The following is a 20,387-nucleotide window of genomic DNA, read 5'->3' as shown; positions in this document are numbered from 1 at the left end:
GGTTGAATANACAAGAGTTGATAACTCATTCCAAGCTACAATGTGGTTGAACCGCAAATCAATATCTACATTATCACATGATTCACTTCCTTCTCTCCTTTTCCTTGTCCCATCTTATAGGATATCAAAAATTTAGAATCGACTTACTATCACAAGTGTTGAGCTCTCCAATCTACTGTATAATTTGTGTCACTATCATCATCACTCAAAGAATCGTCAAGGCTAGACTCTTTAGTAGGAATTTCAGGCTCCGCTCTACTTTGTTCTACTGATTTTTTGGTCTTTAACTCCATTTTCTTCCTCTTCAACCTTTCTACTCTCTCCCTGTACGCCCTGTCAACAGAAATCCAGAAAGTTTGGTGCAATCAGGGATGAAGATTAGAAGAACAAGGCACGGGAATTAACGTGCTTCACTTACTTCTGCTCTAAGGTTTCGGCTTCCTCTATCATTTCGGCAGCATCAATCTGTAGTACATTAAGCAACAAAATGTATAATAACTCCAAGCTAATACCCTCAATCAACTAATTGACAGAGAAAGGATACAAGTTTGGTATTACCTCCTCCTCTTCCAAACGGTTATCCACCTCTTGCAAATCTTCTTGGATCAACTTTTCAAATTCCTTGTATTCATCTCTGATAATGAAGCACACACAGTCAAGCTCCTATGGAATCCCATGCCATAGAGTATAAGGAGTAAAAGAGCATGCACAACAACAATATATTAATGCTGAACAAGAAGGTTGCTCATTTTTTCCATAGGTTCATATAAGATCATTTCTTAGACAATCAACAGGCAAAACCCCATTTGCAGTTTTCATCACTATCATTGCTGTCAGTTCTCTGATATATGTGGACGTAGAGATACATATATTTAAGGAAAAGTAGTAAGAATTAAATGGGAGTCAACATAAATGATACACCATGCAATTCTGCGACCTAGTCAACAATATTAAGTGGCACAATCAATGGTCAGAGAGTCCACAGCAATATTGAAGAAAAATAGATGTTTATTGGAATATGCAAAATCAGTGCGAACACCAGGAAATGTCTAACAGAAGCAAGATAGAGAATTTCTAACGACACAGCCATCATCAGTTAGCAATTTCCCAATATTCTCTCTGGTTGGCATTTACAGCCAAATAAATATAGGAACAAATAAGAAATAAAACCAAATTCAAGCAAGGAAACATGATAGAATTGTTACATGTGATAAAAGGATTAGAAACACTTGAGATACCGAATTAAAAACACAAAGTTCATAACAAGTGGGAAGAACCTACTTGACATCAGGCTTAACAAGTTTTATGCCATGTGCACGCAAATCAGCCTCTTTGTCATCAAAGAAACCTTCGGGCAGAGCTCCCTTTATTTCCTTCCCCTCTGAACCAACATTCACAGAAGATTTCTTACCAAGGTCACTGGCCTTTGCAATCACCTCTGACTGTGCAATGCTACCACTGCGTAAATCAGGTTCAGCATCCTTTCCTGGAAGAACACAAATCAAATTAGACATGTTGAAAAGTGAGACAATGCTAGACCACATCGATATGGATGACTAATGGAGATGAATTTCTGGTTATTTCCATAGAATCATAGCTGCTAAGAAAAGAAAGAACACCATAGTAGAAGTTATTTCTAAAGATGGGATTAGCCTATTGAACAATAGAGACATAGAAGACAGCATTTGTGAGTTTCTACCAACAGCTTCTTAACAAAAGAGGGGGCAACAGAAAGCTCCCTCACCTCACGAACTGGGATAGTTTTGTATGTTTGCTTCAAGACCTCTTTTATGGGGTTTATGTCTGGAATTGGAAGGTCTTTTTGTAAGTAGTCTTCTTGGGAGGGGGATCTCTCATCCCTAGTCCTTATGTTCTCTTTTAACAAATTTTCGATACTGAAGAATAAATAGTTGGAATATTATTACAAGAATTAATTTGTTCGAAGGAGAGGAGTTTGAGTTGCAGGTGGTTTTAGTATTGGTCATTGGAGCCAGATGGAAGCTTCTCTGTTTTGAACAAGAAACAACTTCTCAATGATATAATGAAAATGAAAAAATGTTCAAGGAATACAGACTATCAAATGGAGTGAAAGAAAAAGCAAAATACAAAATAGCAAGCACATCCACAAAGAAACTTTTTACTGAAAGGGTTTAGTTGGATTATATTGGGAGAGTGTGATTGTATTTGGGAAGTTCATGAGGTTTCAGACTTTGGTTTAGGATGGCCACTGGATTTGTATCAAAAAGAAGTTTGTGCTTTTGGTTGGATCTTCTGTTGGAACGGACTAGCTTTTTGCTGTATCAATACAACGATTGTCTACATTCAAAACAAAAAGGGATAGTTATGACAAATAAAATTACAACTACAATGGAAAACTAAATTCAATAAAGGGTGAAACGAAGTTAAGAAGTCATCACTTTCTTCCCTTGAGGCGCACAAGGTACTGCTAAAGTCAATGATTTCTCAACCATGTCACCAAGTCAAAAGCCAATTTGCTTGTATCTCACCCAACCTCTACAGTCCAAGTAACGTCAGAGTAACTCTTATCACACATATGTTTCATACCATGTGTCATTCCCATCTCATTACATGTTGAGATGGATCCCAACTCAGCAAGTTTTATTTTTAACCATGATAAAAGTGACACCTATACTATCACATGCATATATAAAAATATATATTGTAGCTGCACATAAATAAATAAAATTTATGCACAACCATGCATCTTATAGATGATTATATAATAATATATGTTCATACATCTAAAGTTTTCAGAATACCATATCTATACTCAGATACATGCATAATAAGAATCTCGAGCATGCCTATTTCCTTACCAGTTTTAAGCCTTTTGACATTCTGGTCAAAAAAATCTGAAGGAAGCACAGATGATGATTGATGTTTTGGGAACTCTGTCGACGTCCCAGTCACTGCTTTCTGCTCTTTCAAATCTATTGGTCTGCTGTTAGGGAGTTCAGCAGGAGCCGCAGCTTTAATATCGTTAACTCCAGACCTGCCTGCTGCATTAGCTTTGAGATTATTTATTGCCTGTTATTTACAATAACTTCCCATCAGTAATAAGTCAACCAGAAATCAGCTCAAATTTGGTTGGATTAGGATTTAAAACTTTATGTTCCCGATCAAGAGCTAGTAGAGAAAACAAAATGGAAACAAGGGTAAGCAAAAATAAATAAATAAACAAGTAAAAGAGAAAACATCCATATGAGCATTCATCGTATAGTGTGAAGAACAAAAATAATAATAAAGCTTTGAGAAAGGGACTCTTGTGTACTTCTACGTTCTAACAGCACAAAAAAACAACAGTCTGGTAGAAGAACAATATTCCACCCTCAATTATTTTTTAAAGAAACCTGATGGATTAGAACAGAAAAGATCATAGTCACTTTTTGTACAAACATTCCGTTTTTATCTTCTTGGTGGTGTCGCAGCAGCAGCAAATTCATTTGTAACTTCCCCTTATCTATGATTCTTCTTGATCGGAAAGCTTTTTGTCATTAGTCTCTTGGGAGACGGCAATCTCTTCCCTTGCCCTTAGCTTTTTCACTTGGAGAATGCTCAATCCCTCTAAAAACTCTATTGTTTCTCACATCCTAAATACCACATAAACAGCACATGCCCTGATCAACTACAAAAAAAAAAAAGGATCTTTCTTGTGAAAGGAGAGTGGAGAAAGAACTTATCAATAATTTATCTACAGCCCCTAAAAAAATGGACTCCAAACTATAGAAGCGAAATCACAACTTCAAAGAATAAAGTTGAGATTATTTGCCTTCCCCCAGTGGGAAATCAAGCTATCGTTGAGAAATATGAAAGAAAATATAAAGTGCATACCAAAAAAACAAACAAACAAAAGAATTCCCACAAACTACAAAGGGAAGTCCCGTCTAAAAGAAAACACTTTGTCTTCAAACGCTTTCTAGTGCCTTTCCAACCATACGCATTACAAATGCCGCCTAGCTACACAATTACATAAGATCTTAGCCTTTCCCTTCGAGAACCAACCATTTAGCACCTTGAGAAGCCAATCAGCATACAAACTGACAATCGAACTCCTTAAGAAGGAAGGTCGGGCCTTTGGAGGAAAAAGAGCAATGGAAAATAAGTGGTCTAAAGATTTACCTTCTTTGAGATAGAGATAACATGCATACAGAGAACGTGCCCAGTGCAGACCTTTTCTAGAGCTTCTCATGGGTGTTCTAAACAATGAACCCTTAACAACCGTGATCACCTTATTGTGATTTCTCTTGTTCCCAACTTTCAACAAAGCAAGCTCCTTTTAATTCCTCCATCATCAAAACTATTTGGAAGGCGAAAGTTTTCCTCCACATTTCCTCTACTTTTTCCGTAGCAGGCCATCATGTGTAAAAGACATTTGGAGAACTATTTCCACCTGATCTACCAATCTCCTCATTGGTCTAGGCTTTATAGCATCAGCAAGGCTGCATTCATCCAGCTCAGAATAGGATCTCCTTTCAACAGGCTATTTAGAGTTGTGTGGTCTGAAGTAATGACTGTTTCATTTTCCAAACCTCAACACACGACTGCTACACCTATCTAAAAATCTTATTGTTTCTCTACAACCAAACGCACCATAAAATAGCAAATAAGCTAGCTTGCCATAAAAAAATTGTCTTTCTCCCAAAAGGGTTTACCACAAAATATTTAACAAAATATCTATCTTTGAAAAAAATATAGGATTTTCAAAGGGATAGAATCTCATTTGGTGCTCACTCTCAGACTATTCAGTTATTATGAGGTTATGCATATCTCCGGTAACTAGGAATCCCTTATATACCCCATTTGCCTTGGGGATACCTCAACTTCCTCCGTAAAAACATTTCTCAGTTACCAATATTTGCTTAAAAAGAAAAAAAAAAAAAAAAGGTAGGTGAAGCAATCATTCATCGACTTAAGAGTTGAGTCAACTAAATATCCAATCATTCATCATAAAAATCCGAAATAAAAGTTTACCTGTTAAACGTTGTTTTTCAAATAACAAGCAAGAGAAACTCATTTTTTCAATGTAGAAAAACCAGCGTGCCCATGCATAATATATTTTAATAAGATTTGATCTGGCAAAGCATCACCTCATGATGTCTGCGAGAGGACTGGTGAGCATCCCAGTAAGCCTCTGATTTCAATACAATGTCGCAAACCCTACAGACAGGTTGGTCCAATTCATTGTACCTGTTCGTGCATTTTAAAATATTAAATGATGAATGTTAAACTCTATAATTTTCGAAAGGGAAAAACAGCTGAATAAGCCATGACGATTAACAATCATACAATCTTCCCCAATATCAATCGGTTAAATTATAGCTGGAGTTATGTGCCACTGCTATACATTCCTACGACACCCTTATGTAAAGAAAATAGAGAGAAAAATAGTCCGATCTACTAACGGAAAAAGAAAACTACACGCGTACTGAGCTAAATGCAAAATTAATGCGAACTATTCCATGAGAGCATAATTTCCTATTGATAACTTCCTCCTGCGAATAACCGAATAGTCTACTGCAGAACACAAATCAAAATCGGAAATAGGAGCAAATAAAAACGAGGTAGATAGGAGAAATCCGTGAAGAACCTTCAGGCTCCCATATTCATCGATATGTACCTGACAAGAGGAGAATCGATGCGCTTTTCCTTCTTCTGGGCGTTCAATTTAGCACGAAACAATGCTTTCCTCTTGGCTTGAGCATCCATTTGGTCTTCTTTCTTCCTCCTTGCAGACCTAGTTGAGATCGAAATATGCCTCAAACCTCATGCCCCATTCTTTGTTCTTCTTTTTTGATTCAGTAAATCACCCGACAAAAAATTTGAACTCGAAACTCGTTTACCAATAATTTTAGAGAGAGAAACTCGAGGCGGGGCTTTTATATATATATGTATATGTATGTATGTATGTATGTATGTGTGTATGTATATATGTATGTATGTATATATGTACATGTGTATGTATGTAAATGAATAAATATTTGTAATATTGAAAATTAGTTTTTTTTTTATAATTATTTCCCTACCAAATATTATTAAAATTATTAAGATGATTGCATTTTCTCAATAGAAATTATTTAAAATTTCTTTAAATTTAGTAGATTTTTTAAAATAAATATATATAGAAAAAATTTCTAAAGAATTCGATCCTCCTAAATTTTTAAGGTTAATCCTTGTTCTGATTTCAATCGTGTTGTCGTTATGATCTCAATTGGGGACAATGAATTTTCACATTCCTTTTCGTGTTGTAGTCGTACATTTTCAATTATGTACCTTGACACGCTCACAACAAACCTTAATACAAACTCAAACCATGTTTACATTTTTCGTCGAGCTTTATGTCTTTGTCGGACTTTAGGCAAGGTTTTCGTCCACCAACCAAATGCAACTCATGCATAATCTAAGTGTGTTCAACCACACATGTCTGTGCATGTATGTTCAATTACTATAGCCAAAAGTCTTTCGTATGCAGCATCGCATCTCATATCATTGTCATTTTGTCACTTAGGTTCCAACAACATGGGGCACGTATCGTAATGTCATCTCAAGTCTTGAAATGTCATTGGTCCTTACTGCTTGTTCGGGCATGCATATCAAGAACCAACCTCATGAGTTGACTATATTGTCAAGGCATCGAACATTCATTCATCCTAGTTCTACTTAAGCATAAATCCATTCAATGTTCATGGCGAGTCACTTATGGCTACCGTATCAAATAGTAAGTGCATTTATCAACCTCCGAATATAGGTTGGGGCGCAATGTTGGCACAACCTGTGCAATCCGATGCCGTCTTTGAAAAATCTATTTTCGAAGAAAGACGCCTAAGACACTCGTCGATAATGCTCATCCATATTATGGCACATATATGTGTCCTCAAAGCTTTAAAACGCGTTTGCTATAGGAAGGTTTCCACACCCTTATAAAAGAGCATTTTGTTCTCCTCACTAACGAATGTGGGGCATTGTTTGCACTAAGTCGGGGCCCAACAACTTGCGTTCTCCTACTTCATCCCAACACTGGTGATCGACACTTCTTTCCGTATAAGGCCTCAAAAAGTGTCATACCCAACGTCTCTTGATAACTGTGGTTATAAGTGAACTCTATGAGATGCAAGTGTGTGTCCCAGCTATCGATAAAGTCCAACATATAGGTCTTAACATGTTCTCCAGATTAAGGGTTCAATTTGCCCATCAGTTGTGTGGAATGTTGTACTAAACTTTTTAAAGCGTTGAGGAAAGCCCGAAGGAGAAATCGCAAAGAAGACTAAACTTTTTAAAGCCATGAGGAGAAGCTCGAAAGGAAAAAGCTGAAAGAGGACCATATGTATTAGCAGTGGATTTGGGTCGGTCCGGTCGTTGCATTTTAGTCCATTTTAGGGATGAGGGACCTATTCACCTTCACTCTGCGCAGAGTTGAAATCCCCAAGAACGCTCGGACGGACTGTGATCTGAGAGAGAAGAGCCAAATCCGCATCCATGTCTTCCCATATTCTTTACCTCCATCTGTTCGTTAATTCTCGTCGTCTCTCTTCATCAGGTATGTTAAAAGAGAAGGGGCTATCAATTTTTTGTTTCAATGGTTTCTTATTGCTCGTTGAATATGAATGCCGATCAGTCTTGACGTGTTTAAGTAATGTTACTAATGCATTTGGATTACTTCCGATTTCTTATTCTGCATGGTTTATTGGTAGCGGGTACATTGTTTGAAGCAATTAGACGCCGTTTTGCTACTTTATGTTCAATTTTTTTCTTCAGCACCGAATGTTTTGTTGTACGTGCTGTGTATGCTTGGATGTTGGTTTTTTTTGCCTCCCCTAAACTTCTTATTGCATATTCGTAATTCGTTTTTAACCAATGGAGACACTGGTCCGTCCCCGCGAAGCTTATTCTCTGTTTCATACGACATTCCCTTTTGAATCCTCTCTCCCGAGCTCCCCAAACTCCCTATTAAGAGGTAGAAGGTTGGAAGCACATTTTTAGATGTTGCTGTTCCCATTGTTTGATTGATAGTTTCAGTAATGCCATCCATTTAATAACTTTTATTTTATTAATTCATTTGCATAAACTGTTTGAAAAACAACTCATTACGTGTGAGATCCCACATTGGTTGGAGATCCTAAATTGGTTGGAGAGGAGAACGAAACATTTCTTATAAGGGTGTAGAAACCTCTCCCTAGAAGATGCATTTTAAAACCTTGAGGGAAAACCCGGAAGGGAAAGCCCAAAGAGGACAATATACGTTATTGGTAGGTTTGAGTTGTTACCAATGGTATCAGAGCCAGACATTGAGCGGTGTGCCAGTGAGGATGTTGGGCCTCAAGAGGGGTGGATTGTGAGATTTCACATCGGTTGGAGAGTAGAACGAAGCATTTCTTATAAGGGTGTGGAAACCTCTCCCTGCTAGGACCCCAAGGGGGGTGGATTGTGAGATCCCACATCAGTGGGAGAGTGGAACAAAGTATTCTTTATAAGGGTGTGGAAACCTCCCTGTTGGGACTCCAAGGGGGTGGATAGTGAGATCCCATATTGATTGGAGAGGGGAACGAAACCTTCCTTATAAATGTGTGGAAACCTCTCCCTTCTGGGACTCCAAGGGGGGTGGATCGTGAGATACCACATCGGTTGGAGAGGGGAACGAAGTGTTCCTTATAAAGGTGTGGAAATCTTTCCCTACTGGGACCCCAAGGGGGGGTGACTTGTGAGATCCCACAATGGTTGGAGAGCCCTAGGTGTGGAGACCACATCGGTTGGAGAGGAGAACGAAACATTTCTTATAAAGATGTGGAAATCTTTCCCTGCTGGGACCACACGAGGCTGGATTGTGAAATTCCACATTGGTTGGAGAGGGGAACAAAGCATTCCTTATAAACGTGTGGAAACCTCTCCCTGTTGGGACCCCAAGGAGGGTGGATTGTGAGATCCCACAACCTTTGGAGAGAGGAACGAAACATTTCTTATAAAGATGTGGAAACCTCTCCCTGCTGGGACCCAAGATGGTGAATTGTGAGATCCCACAACATTTGGAGAGCCCACATCGATTGGAGAGGGGAACAAAACATTTCAGTCACATGTCTAAAAGAGCTTTTGAAACATTGACTCGGATAAGCTTAGTTGTGATTGGAAGAAGTGGAAAACAAAGAATCTGAAATATATTGCCACAAACATCTTCACCAAAAACATATCTTACATAGAAAATAGAGAATGAAGAAAACCAGCAAATCTTGAGAAAGGACGCCGATAGAAGATATAAATTTGATTTTTCAAAGCTGTAAACACAAAGGGCAAAAAGAAGGAGATAAAGCCATGAGTGGAATCTTCTGTTGGAATGGGGGAAAGAATAAAGAAGATTGGAATGGAATAATAATTAAGAAAATCAGTCTCCTTTGGATCTCTCTTACTAAAATCTATCACCACTTGTGATGGCTTTCAGATAAAAAATCCTCAATTGCGCTTTTCTTTGCATAGTTTGTAAAGCTAAGCACCGAACTATTAATCGTTGGTTGATATCATATCAGCTCAGCTATATGATAATTTTGACTTGATCTCAGCCTTTTTTATTAGAAACTGGTAAGAGTTTGGTCACCCAAGCAATTGTTAGGGCAGATCTGTTGTGTAATTTAGAGCTACTACCGACTTCAGGGGTTTGTCCTAACTGAGTTTGAATTCTAAAATAGTTTAAAACCATCCATGGTCGCATTACCTTGAAGAAGCTGTTTTTGCCGCTAAATGTGCAAGAAATTTTGGCCTTTTGAAAAGCTTCTCTTTCTTCCACAAAACTTGCTTTGACTAGAATGGTGAGATCCCATATCGGTTGGAGAGGAGAACGAAACATTCCTTATAAGAGTGTGGAAACTGCTCTCTTACAGATACGTTTTAAAATCGTGAGATTGATGACGACACGCAGGCCAAAGCAGACAATATCTGCTAGTGGTAGGCTTGGGCTGTTACAAATGGTATTAGAGCTAGTCATCGGACGATGCGAGGCATTGGTCGGAGTAGGGCTAAACCCTCTCCATAGTAGACGCGTTTTAAAACCGTGAGGTTGACGACGATACGTAACGGGCCAAAGCAAACAATATCTGCTAGTGGTAGCCTCGGGTTATTAAAAATGGTTCAGAGCCAGATATCGAGCGGTATGCCAACAAAGATGCTGGCCCCAAGAGGAGTGGATCATGAGATTCCACATCGATTGGAGAGGAGAATGAAATATTTCTTATAAAGGTGTGGAAAACTCTCCCTAACAAACACGTTTTAAAATCGTGAGGCTGACAGCGATACGTAGCGGACCAAAGCAGACAATATCTTAGTGGACTTGGGTGAAGGGTTTGCATTTGTCTCTAACAATCAAATTAAAATAATATCGGTATTATACTCAAACTTCTTAAAATGGCTCGCTCTCTTCTTTCTCTCTCCAGAAAATCTCTCTCCCCACAATCTTTTCTCCCTTGCCCTTCCCCTCCCCACCCATCCAAGCATGACCTACCTCTTCCTCACAACGAATCAAACTTTCAATCGTACACCATAGATCGAAATACCTTCTCCATTGCCATAAATTCAAACCACAGAAGAAGAGAGTATGTTTAACTGAATCAACAATATCCATTGGAGTACGCTCAGACCTGTATAAAATATCGGCCAAGGTACTCGCTAATAGACTCGAACTTGATCTCCCTTACACCATTGGAAAGAGTTAATTGGCCTTCATTGCCAAAAGGCAGCTTGCCAATGTCATATTTGAAATTAGATGTTAAGAAAGCCTTCTTCAAAATGATTGGGTTTCATTGAATAAAACTCTTTAAATTCACAGGCTTTTATAAAAGATGAAGAAACTGGATCTTTAATTGCATGTCAAATGTTACTTACTCTATTTTCTATAATGTTAAGCCTTGGGAAAACAAATTAAGCTCAAAGGAGTATTTGTCTTGGATTTGGCTATATATCTTTTGGTCAATAAAATAATATTTGGATTTGCTTGCAAATGCACATGAAAATTTCTTGTTATAAGATGGGTTGGGAGGTTGCTAGGCTGAATGCACCTCTATGGGTGTCCAGTAATTGGATTTTTTCTAATTACTAGTACGGTCTCATTCTTTTGGATTGAAGCCCGTTTATGCAGTTAGTGGTGGAACTTGAGACACTTTTTGTGGGCATTTTTTTGTATGAACTTATACATTCTTTCATTTTTCTGCTCGATTTCTTATAAATAATTTTTCTTGTTTTATATCACTCAGATTTCGATCTTATTTATCTCTATTTCTAAATTAGTGTTCTTTATGCAAGAAAGACATTGAATCACAAAACTTGTTAATGCAGTGTACATATGCTTATAATTTTCAAATGACACCTCACTATTGGACATTATATACCGTCCCTAAAATAACGCAAAAAATCTTCCATAGACAAATCTCATTAAGACTTTGTTGAAATCTATGAAAAAAAAAGAGGACAGTATTCACAGCGAAGACACATACTTAGGCTCTTCAAAAATGTTGTTTACCTTCACCACACTATGTATTGGTGTAAATTGTCCAACATTTTTGCTTCCTATAGTTATACTTTCTTTATTGTAAATTGGGAAGTTATAGTTTATGATGCATAGAGTAACTGATTGTTGGATGAAAGTTTTTATTTGAACCTATTATTGTAGTAAGATATTGCTTCTGTAGGTTTCATCTTCCAAGAATGACACATGGAACGCCTTGAAGCTTGCTCGAGAGTCACTTTCATTTGAGAACATAAATATGAGATTCCACATCGGTTGGAGAGGAGAATGAAGCATTCTTTATAAGGGTGTGGAAACCTTTCCCTAACGGACGTGTTTTAAAAACCTTGAGAGGAACCTCGAAAGGAAAAGCTGAAAAAAGACAATATCTATTAGTAGTGAACTTGAGCGGTTACAATAAAAGTATTACCAGCTAGTACTACAAATCCAGGGATACCACCATCTTCGTTGATGGCATTTTTAACAAAGGTTTTCAACATACTTGATGATACTATTATTTGCTCTCTAATATTTTTTAAAGAACACAAAATAAGAAACGAAAGTATCTCAATTTATGGTTTGAGACCAGATTATTTGACAAGTTTGTTTGGTCCATACAGAACTCGCTGGTATCTGGGTGGTATTAGAAGACTTCGATACAGAACTCGCAGATATCTTGATGATTTTCGTAAGTTGGCTATGTTCTTTTCTTTTCTTCCTTTTCTTCCTTTTCCATTTTTGTTCATTGCAATTGTTGTATAGCTGGTTCTGCCTTTTCTTATTATTTGTATATTTTTTTAAACCAGATAATTTAAACTCGTCGTCTATTGAAGCAGCTGCTTTGCTTTACTCATCGTTTATCCTTGATGAACCTTCCTCTACTCCTTATTCTGGTTATGTTCATGACGATTCAAGATTTGTTTGGAATTTTTTGGATGACAGAACATCTATTCCTAAAGAGAATACTAGCTCAGTCTGTTCACATAATTGTGATGACAAAAGTGAGGTGTGCATTACAGTGGAGACTGGAAAGGGAACTTGTATTATATCTACTACCAGCCTACCAGGTACCGCTACGTGTATTGTTGAACACATGGCATACTTAGATATTGCATCAAAACTAGAGTGGAAGCCCACTGCTAACCGATATTGTCTTTTTTGGGCTTTTCTTTTGGACTTCCCCTCAAGGTTTTTAAAACACGTCTGCTAGGGAGAGGTTTCCACACTCTTACAAAGAATGTTTTGTTCTCCTCCCCAACCGATATGAGATTTCACAATCTACCCTCTTCTGGGGCCCAGCGTCCTTGTTGATACTTGTTCTCTTCTCCAATCAATGTGGGACTCCCCCTCGGGGCCTAGTGTCCTTTTTGGCACATTGCCTCTTGTCCACTCCCCTTCGAGGCTCAGCGTCCTCGCTAGCACATTTTCTGGTGTTTGGCTCTGATACTATTTATAACGAGTTTCTTTTTTTTCACTAGAGAATAAAAAGAACTCCAATTAAACTAAATTCAATAATGTTAAAACCTGTAAATGTGTCAAACTTATATGTAATTTTTTCCATGGATGGTCATATGGAGAAGCTCGGTTTGTTTCATGGCTGATTGCTTCCACATCCAATCCGAGCAACCCCATACTATACTCTTAGGTTTTTTCTTATTAAACTTGCATAGTAGGTATACTGCAAACAATACCCTGTAAAATGGCGTCCTCTTTTTAAATATCTGTAGTTATTTGCTGCAGGTACGTTCCAGCATACTCAACAAGATTGAAGTTTGAATCTGGATCTTGGAATGTGTTTCCTCCAAATTCATCAGACCCGCTGGGGGCTGTCGATTCTGTTTGGACAGAGCAATTGGAATACCACAAGGCTCCGAATGTATACCGTCCAAGCTACTGCTTATGATCCTTTTGTTTTACTTGTTGGCATTACTCCCACAATCTTAGCTTATTTTGCAATAGTAGTCGTTCAAAGTGTCACAATCGCACTTTTCTTGGCAGCGTACTTTGCAATTGTGGGGTATTCACTTCCCAACAACAAGTGAGTCAAGTCAATACACGGGTCGCCTACGGCCGAATAACCTATGCTCAAGCCTCTGGCCTTAATTTAAAAAGAAGGATTTAGAAAACGGAGTAGAGAGATTTTGAAAGCAAAGATTGAGAGAGACTGAAAAGCAATGTTATATGACATACAAGCAAAAGGCAACACATTGACTCACACTGACATAAGTAGCATTTAACTTTTTACAGTCATACTCGTCTAGGGTTGTCGGTGGCCACATGCCACAATAGTTTTAAACACAAACTTAAAAAGTAGAAACATTCTCTGTTACCCTTGAAAAACATTCTGCCTTCCAACCTTAAAGTCTCACCTCTTGTAGTTCAAATAAGGTAGGTGTGGTGAGGATTAGACTGAGTGTAGCAGCTTGTAAAATCTCTCACATGTAAAGTTCATGTTTTCTTAACGTCTCTAGTGCATTTTGGACCATTACAAGCTGTTAAATCATTTTGATACACTAAGCTCCAAAGCAAACAAGAAAAGTAAAACATAATAAGTATAGGTTCACGCTTAGCACAAGGCAAACACTACGAGTTAATTTGAGCTCAAAACTCAATTTGTTGTTATTTTATATTCACGAGCTTTGCTAAGCTCGAGCCAGCCTGTATGCACCTCGATGCCTACCTGTACAGACAATTGTCTGATTATACTAAATTTAGATTAGATGTTCACCTTCCAGATAGTATGATGTTCACCTTCAAGATAGTATAATATTAGTCTACTGTCGAGAAATCAAAAAATTTGAATAAACGATAGTAAATGTTTACGTAGTTGTAAATAGTTTATTGAAAGTAATATGAAGTAATATAACTATTATTTTATATGATTAGTTACTTCGGACATTTTTATAAAGCAATTTATATTTAGACCCTGTAACTCTTTATTATTCATTTCATAAATTGAAAAGTATCAATTTTTATAGTAATGATTTGTTATACATCAATACTAAAAAAAAAATCTATGACCGATGTTCTATTGGGTCGCTCATTTTGGATGTAATTTAATTCTATTGTCGTCTTGTACATAAATAACGTAAAAAAACGTATTAAATCGTTGATCATAAGTCAGAATTGCATTCATTTGAGTATAAATTTAAAGGAGAATTATGTTAAATTCATAGCTAAGAATCGTTCTCAAATGCTTATATTTTTTTATTTTAGGTTAAAATTTTGAATGATTGAATTAAAGGTTTAAGAAAGAAAATGAATGAAAGTTGAATAATTTGCATTAGAAATGGTGAATGATTGATGCAACAAAAACGCAAATTGAAGGAAACAGGAAGAAAAGGGAAAAGGCGAAGATTTGAATATCAAAATTTTCCATTTCAACCATTTCAAGCATTTCAAACGTCTGACGCTGAATTGAATAAGCTCCTATTTCCCACCGAGACCAAAATTCCAGTTGTGATTCGTGTTGGTGAAGAATTTCTTAGTTTTCTGACACAATCCGGAGCTTGAAAGAGCAAAAGAAAAGAATCATTGATCTTTTTCTTTACTATTTTGGATTCCTCAATTCGTTTTCGTCATTATCTTCTCTTCAATTGTTGTTTTTAGCAGTGCGATACGAAATGATTCACAGGAAATTGAAGTTCAACAATGTAGCATGGGGAATCAACCTCAGATTCTTCGTCCTTCCTCTCATTCCATTGGCTCCCTCTCTGCATTTGGTACTTTCTCTCTCTGGAATTCAATTTCTCTCTCCCGTACCCTCTTTTTCGCCGCTTTTTGGATGTTTTCTTCTGTCGAGTGAACAAGTGGACTTCATTGGTTTCACTTTTTCTCGCTGAAATCTGCAAGAACTTTGCCAGAGGAAAAGAGAGAGAGAGTGTGTTGCACATACCAATTAACCCCGAAAAATACCAAATCCAATACCCAACTCAGGGATATCTCTCCATTTATTGCGTTTGTTTTGGTGTTGATTTGGTATCCTTATTTGGAAATTGGACTCGACCCTCACTGGATGGATGCTATGCATTCTATTTATCCTGTCTGTGATTTTCAATGTTGTTTACAAACGAGTACAGGCTGCGCTACTAAAAGTTTTCGCGGCTCCCGTTTGTGGGAATTTCAAGTTCTAGTTCTTCCGTTTAGTGTATATCTCTTACTGGTTGGTCAGGATGGATTTTATGATGGAAGGTCGTGGGAGTTATGGCGGTGGGTCAGGTGATGAACAAGAAGCTTCTAATGATCGCAAGGGGAAAAAGACTTACCATCGTCATAATCCTTACCAGATTCAGCAACTTGAATCGTAAGACCTCTCTCACCTTCTTTTCTGTGTATGTTCTTTGTGATTCCTTTGTCGTTTGTCTGCTCATTTCACAGACCGGGAAGAATTTTGTTGCCTCCCTTGTGTTTATGTGTTCTTGTGGGCCTGTCCTTGTATCCTGTTGGTGTTTTCTGAAGCTGCATGTTGAATCTGTTTAACTCTTTTGGACATTCCCTTAGAACTATACAAAACTTCACATGTTTGATCCTTCTCTCAAGTCTTACTAATGATGTCTGCAGGGATCTTGGTTTCAACGATCTGATGTCTCCTTGTTTGCCTATGCATGCATGTGTGTCCTTCTAAGACAAATCGAATTGTTTCTGTCTGTTTCCCAGATTTTTCAGGGCATGCCCACACCCTGATGAAAATCAGCGGCGCCAGCTGAGTCGAGAGCTTGGTCTTGAGACCAAACAGATCAAATTTTGGTTTCAAAACAAGAGGACTCAAACGAAGGTAGAATGAATCTTCTCAGGCTTGTAAGGAAGTTGTTTGTTTGTTCTTATTTTCCCATCAATTGAGACTCGTTCTTCCCCTCTTACAGACTCAGAATGAGCGAGCAGACAACTCTTCACTTCGGACGGAGAATGAAAAGATTCAATGTGAAAATCTTGCAATTAGAGAAGCGTTGAGGAATGTCATCTGTCCATCCTGTGGCGGTCCACCGTTTGGCGAAGAAGAACGGCAGCGTAATCTCCATAAACTGCGTCTTGAAAATGCTCACTTGAAAGAAGAGGTAATTTTCATGTTTGGAAGTTGAAAGTCTGTTTATGTTTTCTCCTAACAATGTTGAATTGTCAATGATTTAGTATCTTTTTCGTAATATGGATCCATCAACTTCAATGGTTTCGATTATGATCGTTTTGCAGCATGAAAAAGTGTCTAACCTTCTTGCCAAGTACATTGGAAAACCGATATCACAACTTGAATCACTATTGCCTGTTCTTGGATCTTCACTCGATTTGTCACCGAGAAGTTCCCTTACCCAAATAGTTCCAAGTCCTGCAGTGAATCTTATGTCTGATCCTGTAATATTAGATAGAACAGCAACACCCTACCAATCAAGAGGTATTAATGATTTGGAAAATGCTCTCATGATGGAAACTGCTGCAACAGCCTTGGAAGAGTTAATCAGACTTTTGAGGATCGATGAGCCTTTGTGGATGAAGATCCTCAATGACGGGAGGTGTGTTCTTCATCGTGACAGCTATGAAAAAATATTTCCTAGACCCAATCACTTCAAATCTTCTAACGCTCGTACTGAATCCTCGAAAGCTTCAGGAGTGGTGACAATGAGTGCAATGCAATTGGTTGATGCTTTTTTAGATGCGGTCAGTGTTGATAGCTATTTATTTCTGTTATACCTAGTAAAAAGTTGACTGTTGTTTCCACTCTTGGAGAGATATTTACTTTGGCAATTGATTCGATTACATAGGATAAATGGGCGGATCTTTTTCCAACTGTCATTATAAATGCAGAGACGTTTCATATTATTGACCCCGGGATGCCTGGAAATCGCAGTGGCGCTTTGCAGTTGGTACGAAAATCATGTTCCACATCTTTTTTTTCTTTGTTTATGTTTGGCGTTTTATTTCTGCACAACTTGGTAGATGATGAAAGTTAATAAATGCAGATGTATCAACAAATGCACATATTTTCACCGCTCGTGTCGCCTCGAGATTTCTGCTTCCTTCGACATTGTCAGCAGATCGAGCATGGTGTCTGGGTAATAGTGGATGTTTCATATGAATTTTTAAAGGATTGTGTCACATCTGCCCGTTGCTGGAGGCTTCCTTCTGGGTGCATGATTCAAGAAATGCCCAATGGTTGCTCTAAGGTTCGTAACTCGTTTAATTAATAATTGATCTCTTCCCTTCTTTCATGGATCTTGGGGCTTTAATTAATGCTGCTGGACCTTAGTGACCGCAAAATTGCATATGAAAAATCATTAGATGCCACTGTCAACATTAATATCCATGAAATCCCAGCCTTGGCATTAACTTCATTGTTCCCCTTGTGTTCTACGCTAATTATTTTCCTTGGAAGGTACTCTATTGAATGAGGCATGAATATGTGCCATGTCAACGTCCTTCTATTACGACATAATTGTTATGCCATGGAAGAAATATCCATGCATTTGATGTGTATTAGAGACCGTTATGAATTATTTATGCGCTACTTTATCGTCACTTATATAGGTCACTCGAGGTTGGCTGTTTTATAAATATTGAATTTAGTTTATTGCAGTAGCAGCCATTTTTTCCTTCAACAATGCACTTGTATCTTATTATCATACATCTTCGTTGACAGGTTACCTGGGTCGAGCATGTGGAAGTGGATGATAAAACACAAACCCACCGGCTTTATCGGGATCTTGTGTTCAATACTACGGCATATGGAGCTGAACGATGGGTTTTCACTCTTCAAAGGATGTGTGAGAGATTGGCTTACACATTCAGGGATTGTGCACCTAGCCATGAACTTGGAGGAGGTAGAAGTTCACCTTTCGCTTGTGATAAAAATGATATTCCCTTTTCATCAAACTCGATCTCTAACGAAAACGTTTGTTTGTTTTTTCAGTGTTAACTTCTAATGAAGGTAGGAGGAGCATCATGAAGCTGTCACATAGAATGGTAAAAAATTTCTGTGGCGTACTGAGCATGTCAGGTAAATTAGATTTCCCCCAGCTATCCGAAGTGAACAACAGCGGTGTTCGAATCTCTGTTCGGATTAGCTCCGAGCTGGGGCAGCCCAGCGGGACAATCGTTAGTGCAGCGACATCCCTTTGGCTTCCTCTACAACCTGAAAGCATCTTCAATTTCTTCAAGGATGAAAAGGCCAGAGTTCAGGTTTGTAATACCACACACTTCTTTTTCTTGATTGTTTCTTGTTCCCTTGATAGATAAAGTGAAAACTTATCAACATTTCATGTTCCAGTGGGATGTTCTGTCTAATGGAAGCCCAGTACATGAAATTGCACACATCTTAACAGGAGTTCATCCCGGAAACTCGATATTGATAATTCGGGTACTTTCCTTTTAACTTCCGCTATTCGCAAACCATAGACAAACTAATTCAAATGTTCTAGAGTTTCAGTTTCATACTACTTGAAAAAGTGAGTTTTTCAGGGAAGATGTCAATGAAATTAGCTAGAAATCTTTGGATTATCATAACCATCTATTTCATTTTTTATCATTAGATTTGAAGTTATTAAGGTTTGAGGGTTGTTCATGTGAATGATTTATGAAGCAGCCGTTCGTCCCTACTGAGAACAACATGCTGATTCTTCAAGAAAGCTGCATAGATCCACTAGGATCCTTGGTCATCTATGCACCCATCGACATGCCTGCTATGAACATTGCAACAAGTGGTCAGGACCCATCGGAGATACCGATACTTCCATCGGGGTTCGTAATCACGGGGGATGGCCGTTCTCATTCAGGAGTCGGAGCTTCAACCAGCGCAACCTCGGGGAGGCCAAGCGGATCTCTGTTAACAGTAGCGTTCCAGATATTGGTGTCGAGTGTATCGTCTTCAAAACAGCTGAATGTGGAGTCTGTAGCAACAGTGAATACTCTTATCAGTGCCACAGTTCAGAGGATAAAGGCTGCGTTGAATTGCTCTGGCTTGGATTGATTCTTTTTTTGTGCTGTAGACTCGGAATGAAAATGGTTAGAACTTGTTGGGCCATTTTACAAGCAGGTCTTAGTTGCTTCTTTAAGTTTAGAACGTTCACTGTTTCATTAGAGGGATTCTTTTCTTTGTATTGTGACAAATATTATAATCATTTTATTAACATTATAATTTGAATGTTTATTTGTTTCTAAGTTAATCATAGATTATGCACTTAAATAAGTAGGTGTAAATCTAATTTCAATCATTAAATTCTCCGTGACAAGAAATAAGATATACAAGGACGAAATAGACGTTTTAAAAGTAAAAAACTAAAATGGAAAAAAAATATAAGAATAAAAGTGAGTATGTAACCGCACATTGCTAATAAATATTGTCCATTTTAGTCTGATACGTATCGTCTCGATCTCTCAATTTTAAAACATATCTATTAGGGAGAGGTTTCCACACCCTTGTAAAGAATGTTTCATCCCCCTCTCTATAGACACATTAGCTGTATCGTCTCGATCTCCCAATTTTAAAACATATCTATTAGGGAGAGGTTTCCACACCCTTGTAAAGAATGTTTCATCCCCCTCTCTATAGACACATTAGCTCACTGCTATTAGATATTGTCCACTTTGACCCGTTACGTATAATCGTCAACCTCATGATTTTAAAACGCTTTATTAAAGAGAGGTTTCATTCCCCTCTCTATAGACACATTAGCTCACTGTTATTAGATATTGTCCACTTTGACCCGTTGCGTATAATCGTCAACCTCATGATTTTAAAACGCTTTATTAAAGAGAGGTTTTCACACGTTTATAAGGAATGTTTCGTTGTTCTTTCTACATGCACGTTTTAAAATCTTGAGAGAAAGTCCAAAAGAAAAACTTAAAAAAGAATAATATATGCTCACGGTTACCTTCAATATTTTCTACAAAATTGATATTC

At 37.8% G+C, this 20,387-nt stretch overlaps 2 protein-coding genes and 1 long non-coding RNA gene across 7 annotated transcripts; 2 read left to right on the top strand and 1 right to left on the bottom strand.

Moving 5' to 3' along the window:
* Positions 1-119: 119 nt before the first annotated feature.
* Positions 120-5,857, bottom strand: LOC111791780 (zinc finger protein 830-like). Its single transcript, XM_023673255.1, has 7 exons — positions 5,639-5,857; positions 5,109-5,208; positions 2,838-3,048; positions 1,282-1,486; positions 559-634; positions 419-465; positions 120-333 (listed from the first exon to the last, which is right to left on the bottom strand). The coding sequence occupies exons 1-7, from the start codon at positions 5,725-5,727 to the stop codon at positions 150-152; spliced, it is 912 nt and encodes a 303-aa protein (XP_023529023.1). The 5' UTR covers positions 5,728-5,857; the 3' UTR covers positions 120-149.
* A 1,558-nt stretch (positions 5,858-7,415) lies between these two features.
* On the top strand, positions 7,416-13,852 carry LOC111790077. Of its 2 annotated transcripts, none has more exons than XR_002814438.1 (5): positions 7,416-7,555; positions 11,685-11,989; positions 12,121-12,188; positions 12,307-12,567; positions 13,241-13,852. It is a non-coding gene; the product is annotated as an uncharacterized LOC111790077 (long non-coding RNA). The 2 variants fall into 2 exon arrangements; XR_002814437.1 differs by having other exon boundaries at positions 12,443-12,567; positions 13,241-13,849.
* A 907-nt stretch (positions 13,853-14,759) lies between these two features.
* On the top strand, positions 14,760-19,634 carry LOC111791510 (homeobox-leucine zipper protein HDG11-like). 4 transcript variants are annotated; one of them, XM_023672888.1, is made up of 11 exons: positions 14,760-15,222; positions 15,672-15,803; positions 16,157-16,274; positions 16,363-16,554; positions 16,688-17,149; positions 17,254-17,355; positions 17,452-17,655; positions 18,129-18,309; positions 18,399-18,667; positions 18,756-18,845; positions 19,068-19,634. In XM_023672888.1, the coding sequence occupies exons 2-11, from the start codon at positions 15,673-15,675 to the stop codon at positions 19,452-19,454; spliced, it is 2,136 nt and encodes a 711-aa protein (XP_023528656.1). In that variant the 5' UTR covers positions 14,760-15,222; position 15,672; the 3' UTR covers positions 19,455-19,634. The 4 variants fall into 4 exon arrangements, with proteins under 4 accessions (XP_023528656.1, XP_023528655.1, XP_023528658.1 ...); XM_023672887.1 differs by having other exon boundaries at positions 14,761-15,803; XM_023672890.1 differs by having other exon boundaries at positions 14,762-15,803; positions 19,018-19,129.
* The last annotated feature ends 753 nt before the right edge of the window (positions 19,635-20,387 follow it).

Source organism: Cucurbita pepo, chromosome LG03, assembly GCF_002806865.2.
Source record: "Cucurbita pepo subsp. pepo cultivar mu-cu-16 chromosome LG03, ASM280686v2, whole genome shotgun sequence".
Lineage (NCBI taxonomy): Eukaryota > Viridiplantae > Streptophyta > Magnoliopsida > Cucurbitales > Cucurbitaceae > Cucurbita > Cucurbita pepo.
The sequence above is the reverse complement of the archived record's forward strand: the minus strand, read 5'-3'. Positions and strand labels throughout refer to the sequence as shown.

Coding starts and splice junctions, on each gene's coding strand:
- LOC111791780 (XM_023673255.1), bottom strand. CDS start 5,727: ATGGATGCTCAAGCCAAGAGGAAAGCATTGTTTCGTGCTAAATTGAAC. Junction 1,487..2,837: donor TGTCAAAAGGCTTAAAACTG/GTAAGGAAATAG, acceptor GTGTTCTTCCAG/GAAAGGATGCTGAACCTGAT. Junction 334..418: donor GCCGAAACCTTAGAGCAGAA/GTAAGTGAAGCA, acceptor TTCTGTTGACAG/GGCGTACAGGGAGAGAGTAG.
- LOC111791510 (XM_023672888.1), top strand. CDS start 15,673: ATGGATTTTATGATGGAAGGTCGTGGGAGTTATGGCGGTGGGTCAGGT. Junction 18,310..18,398: donor TAGCCATGAACTTGGAGGAG/GTAGAAGTTCAC, acceptor TTGTTTTTTCAG/TGTTAACTTCTAATGAAGGT. Junction 18,846..19,067: donor ACTCGATATTGATAATTCGG/GTACTTTCCTTT, acceptor TGATTTATGAAG/CAGCCGTTCGTCCCTACTGA.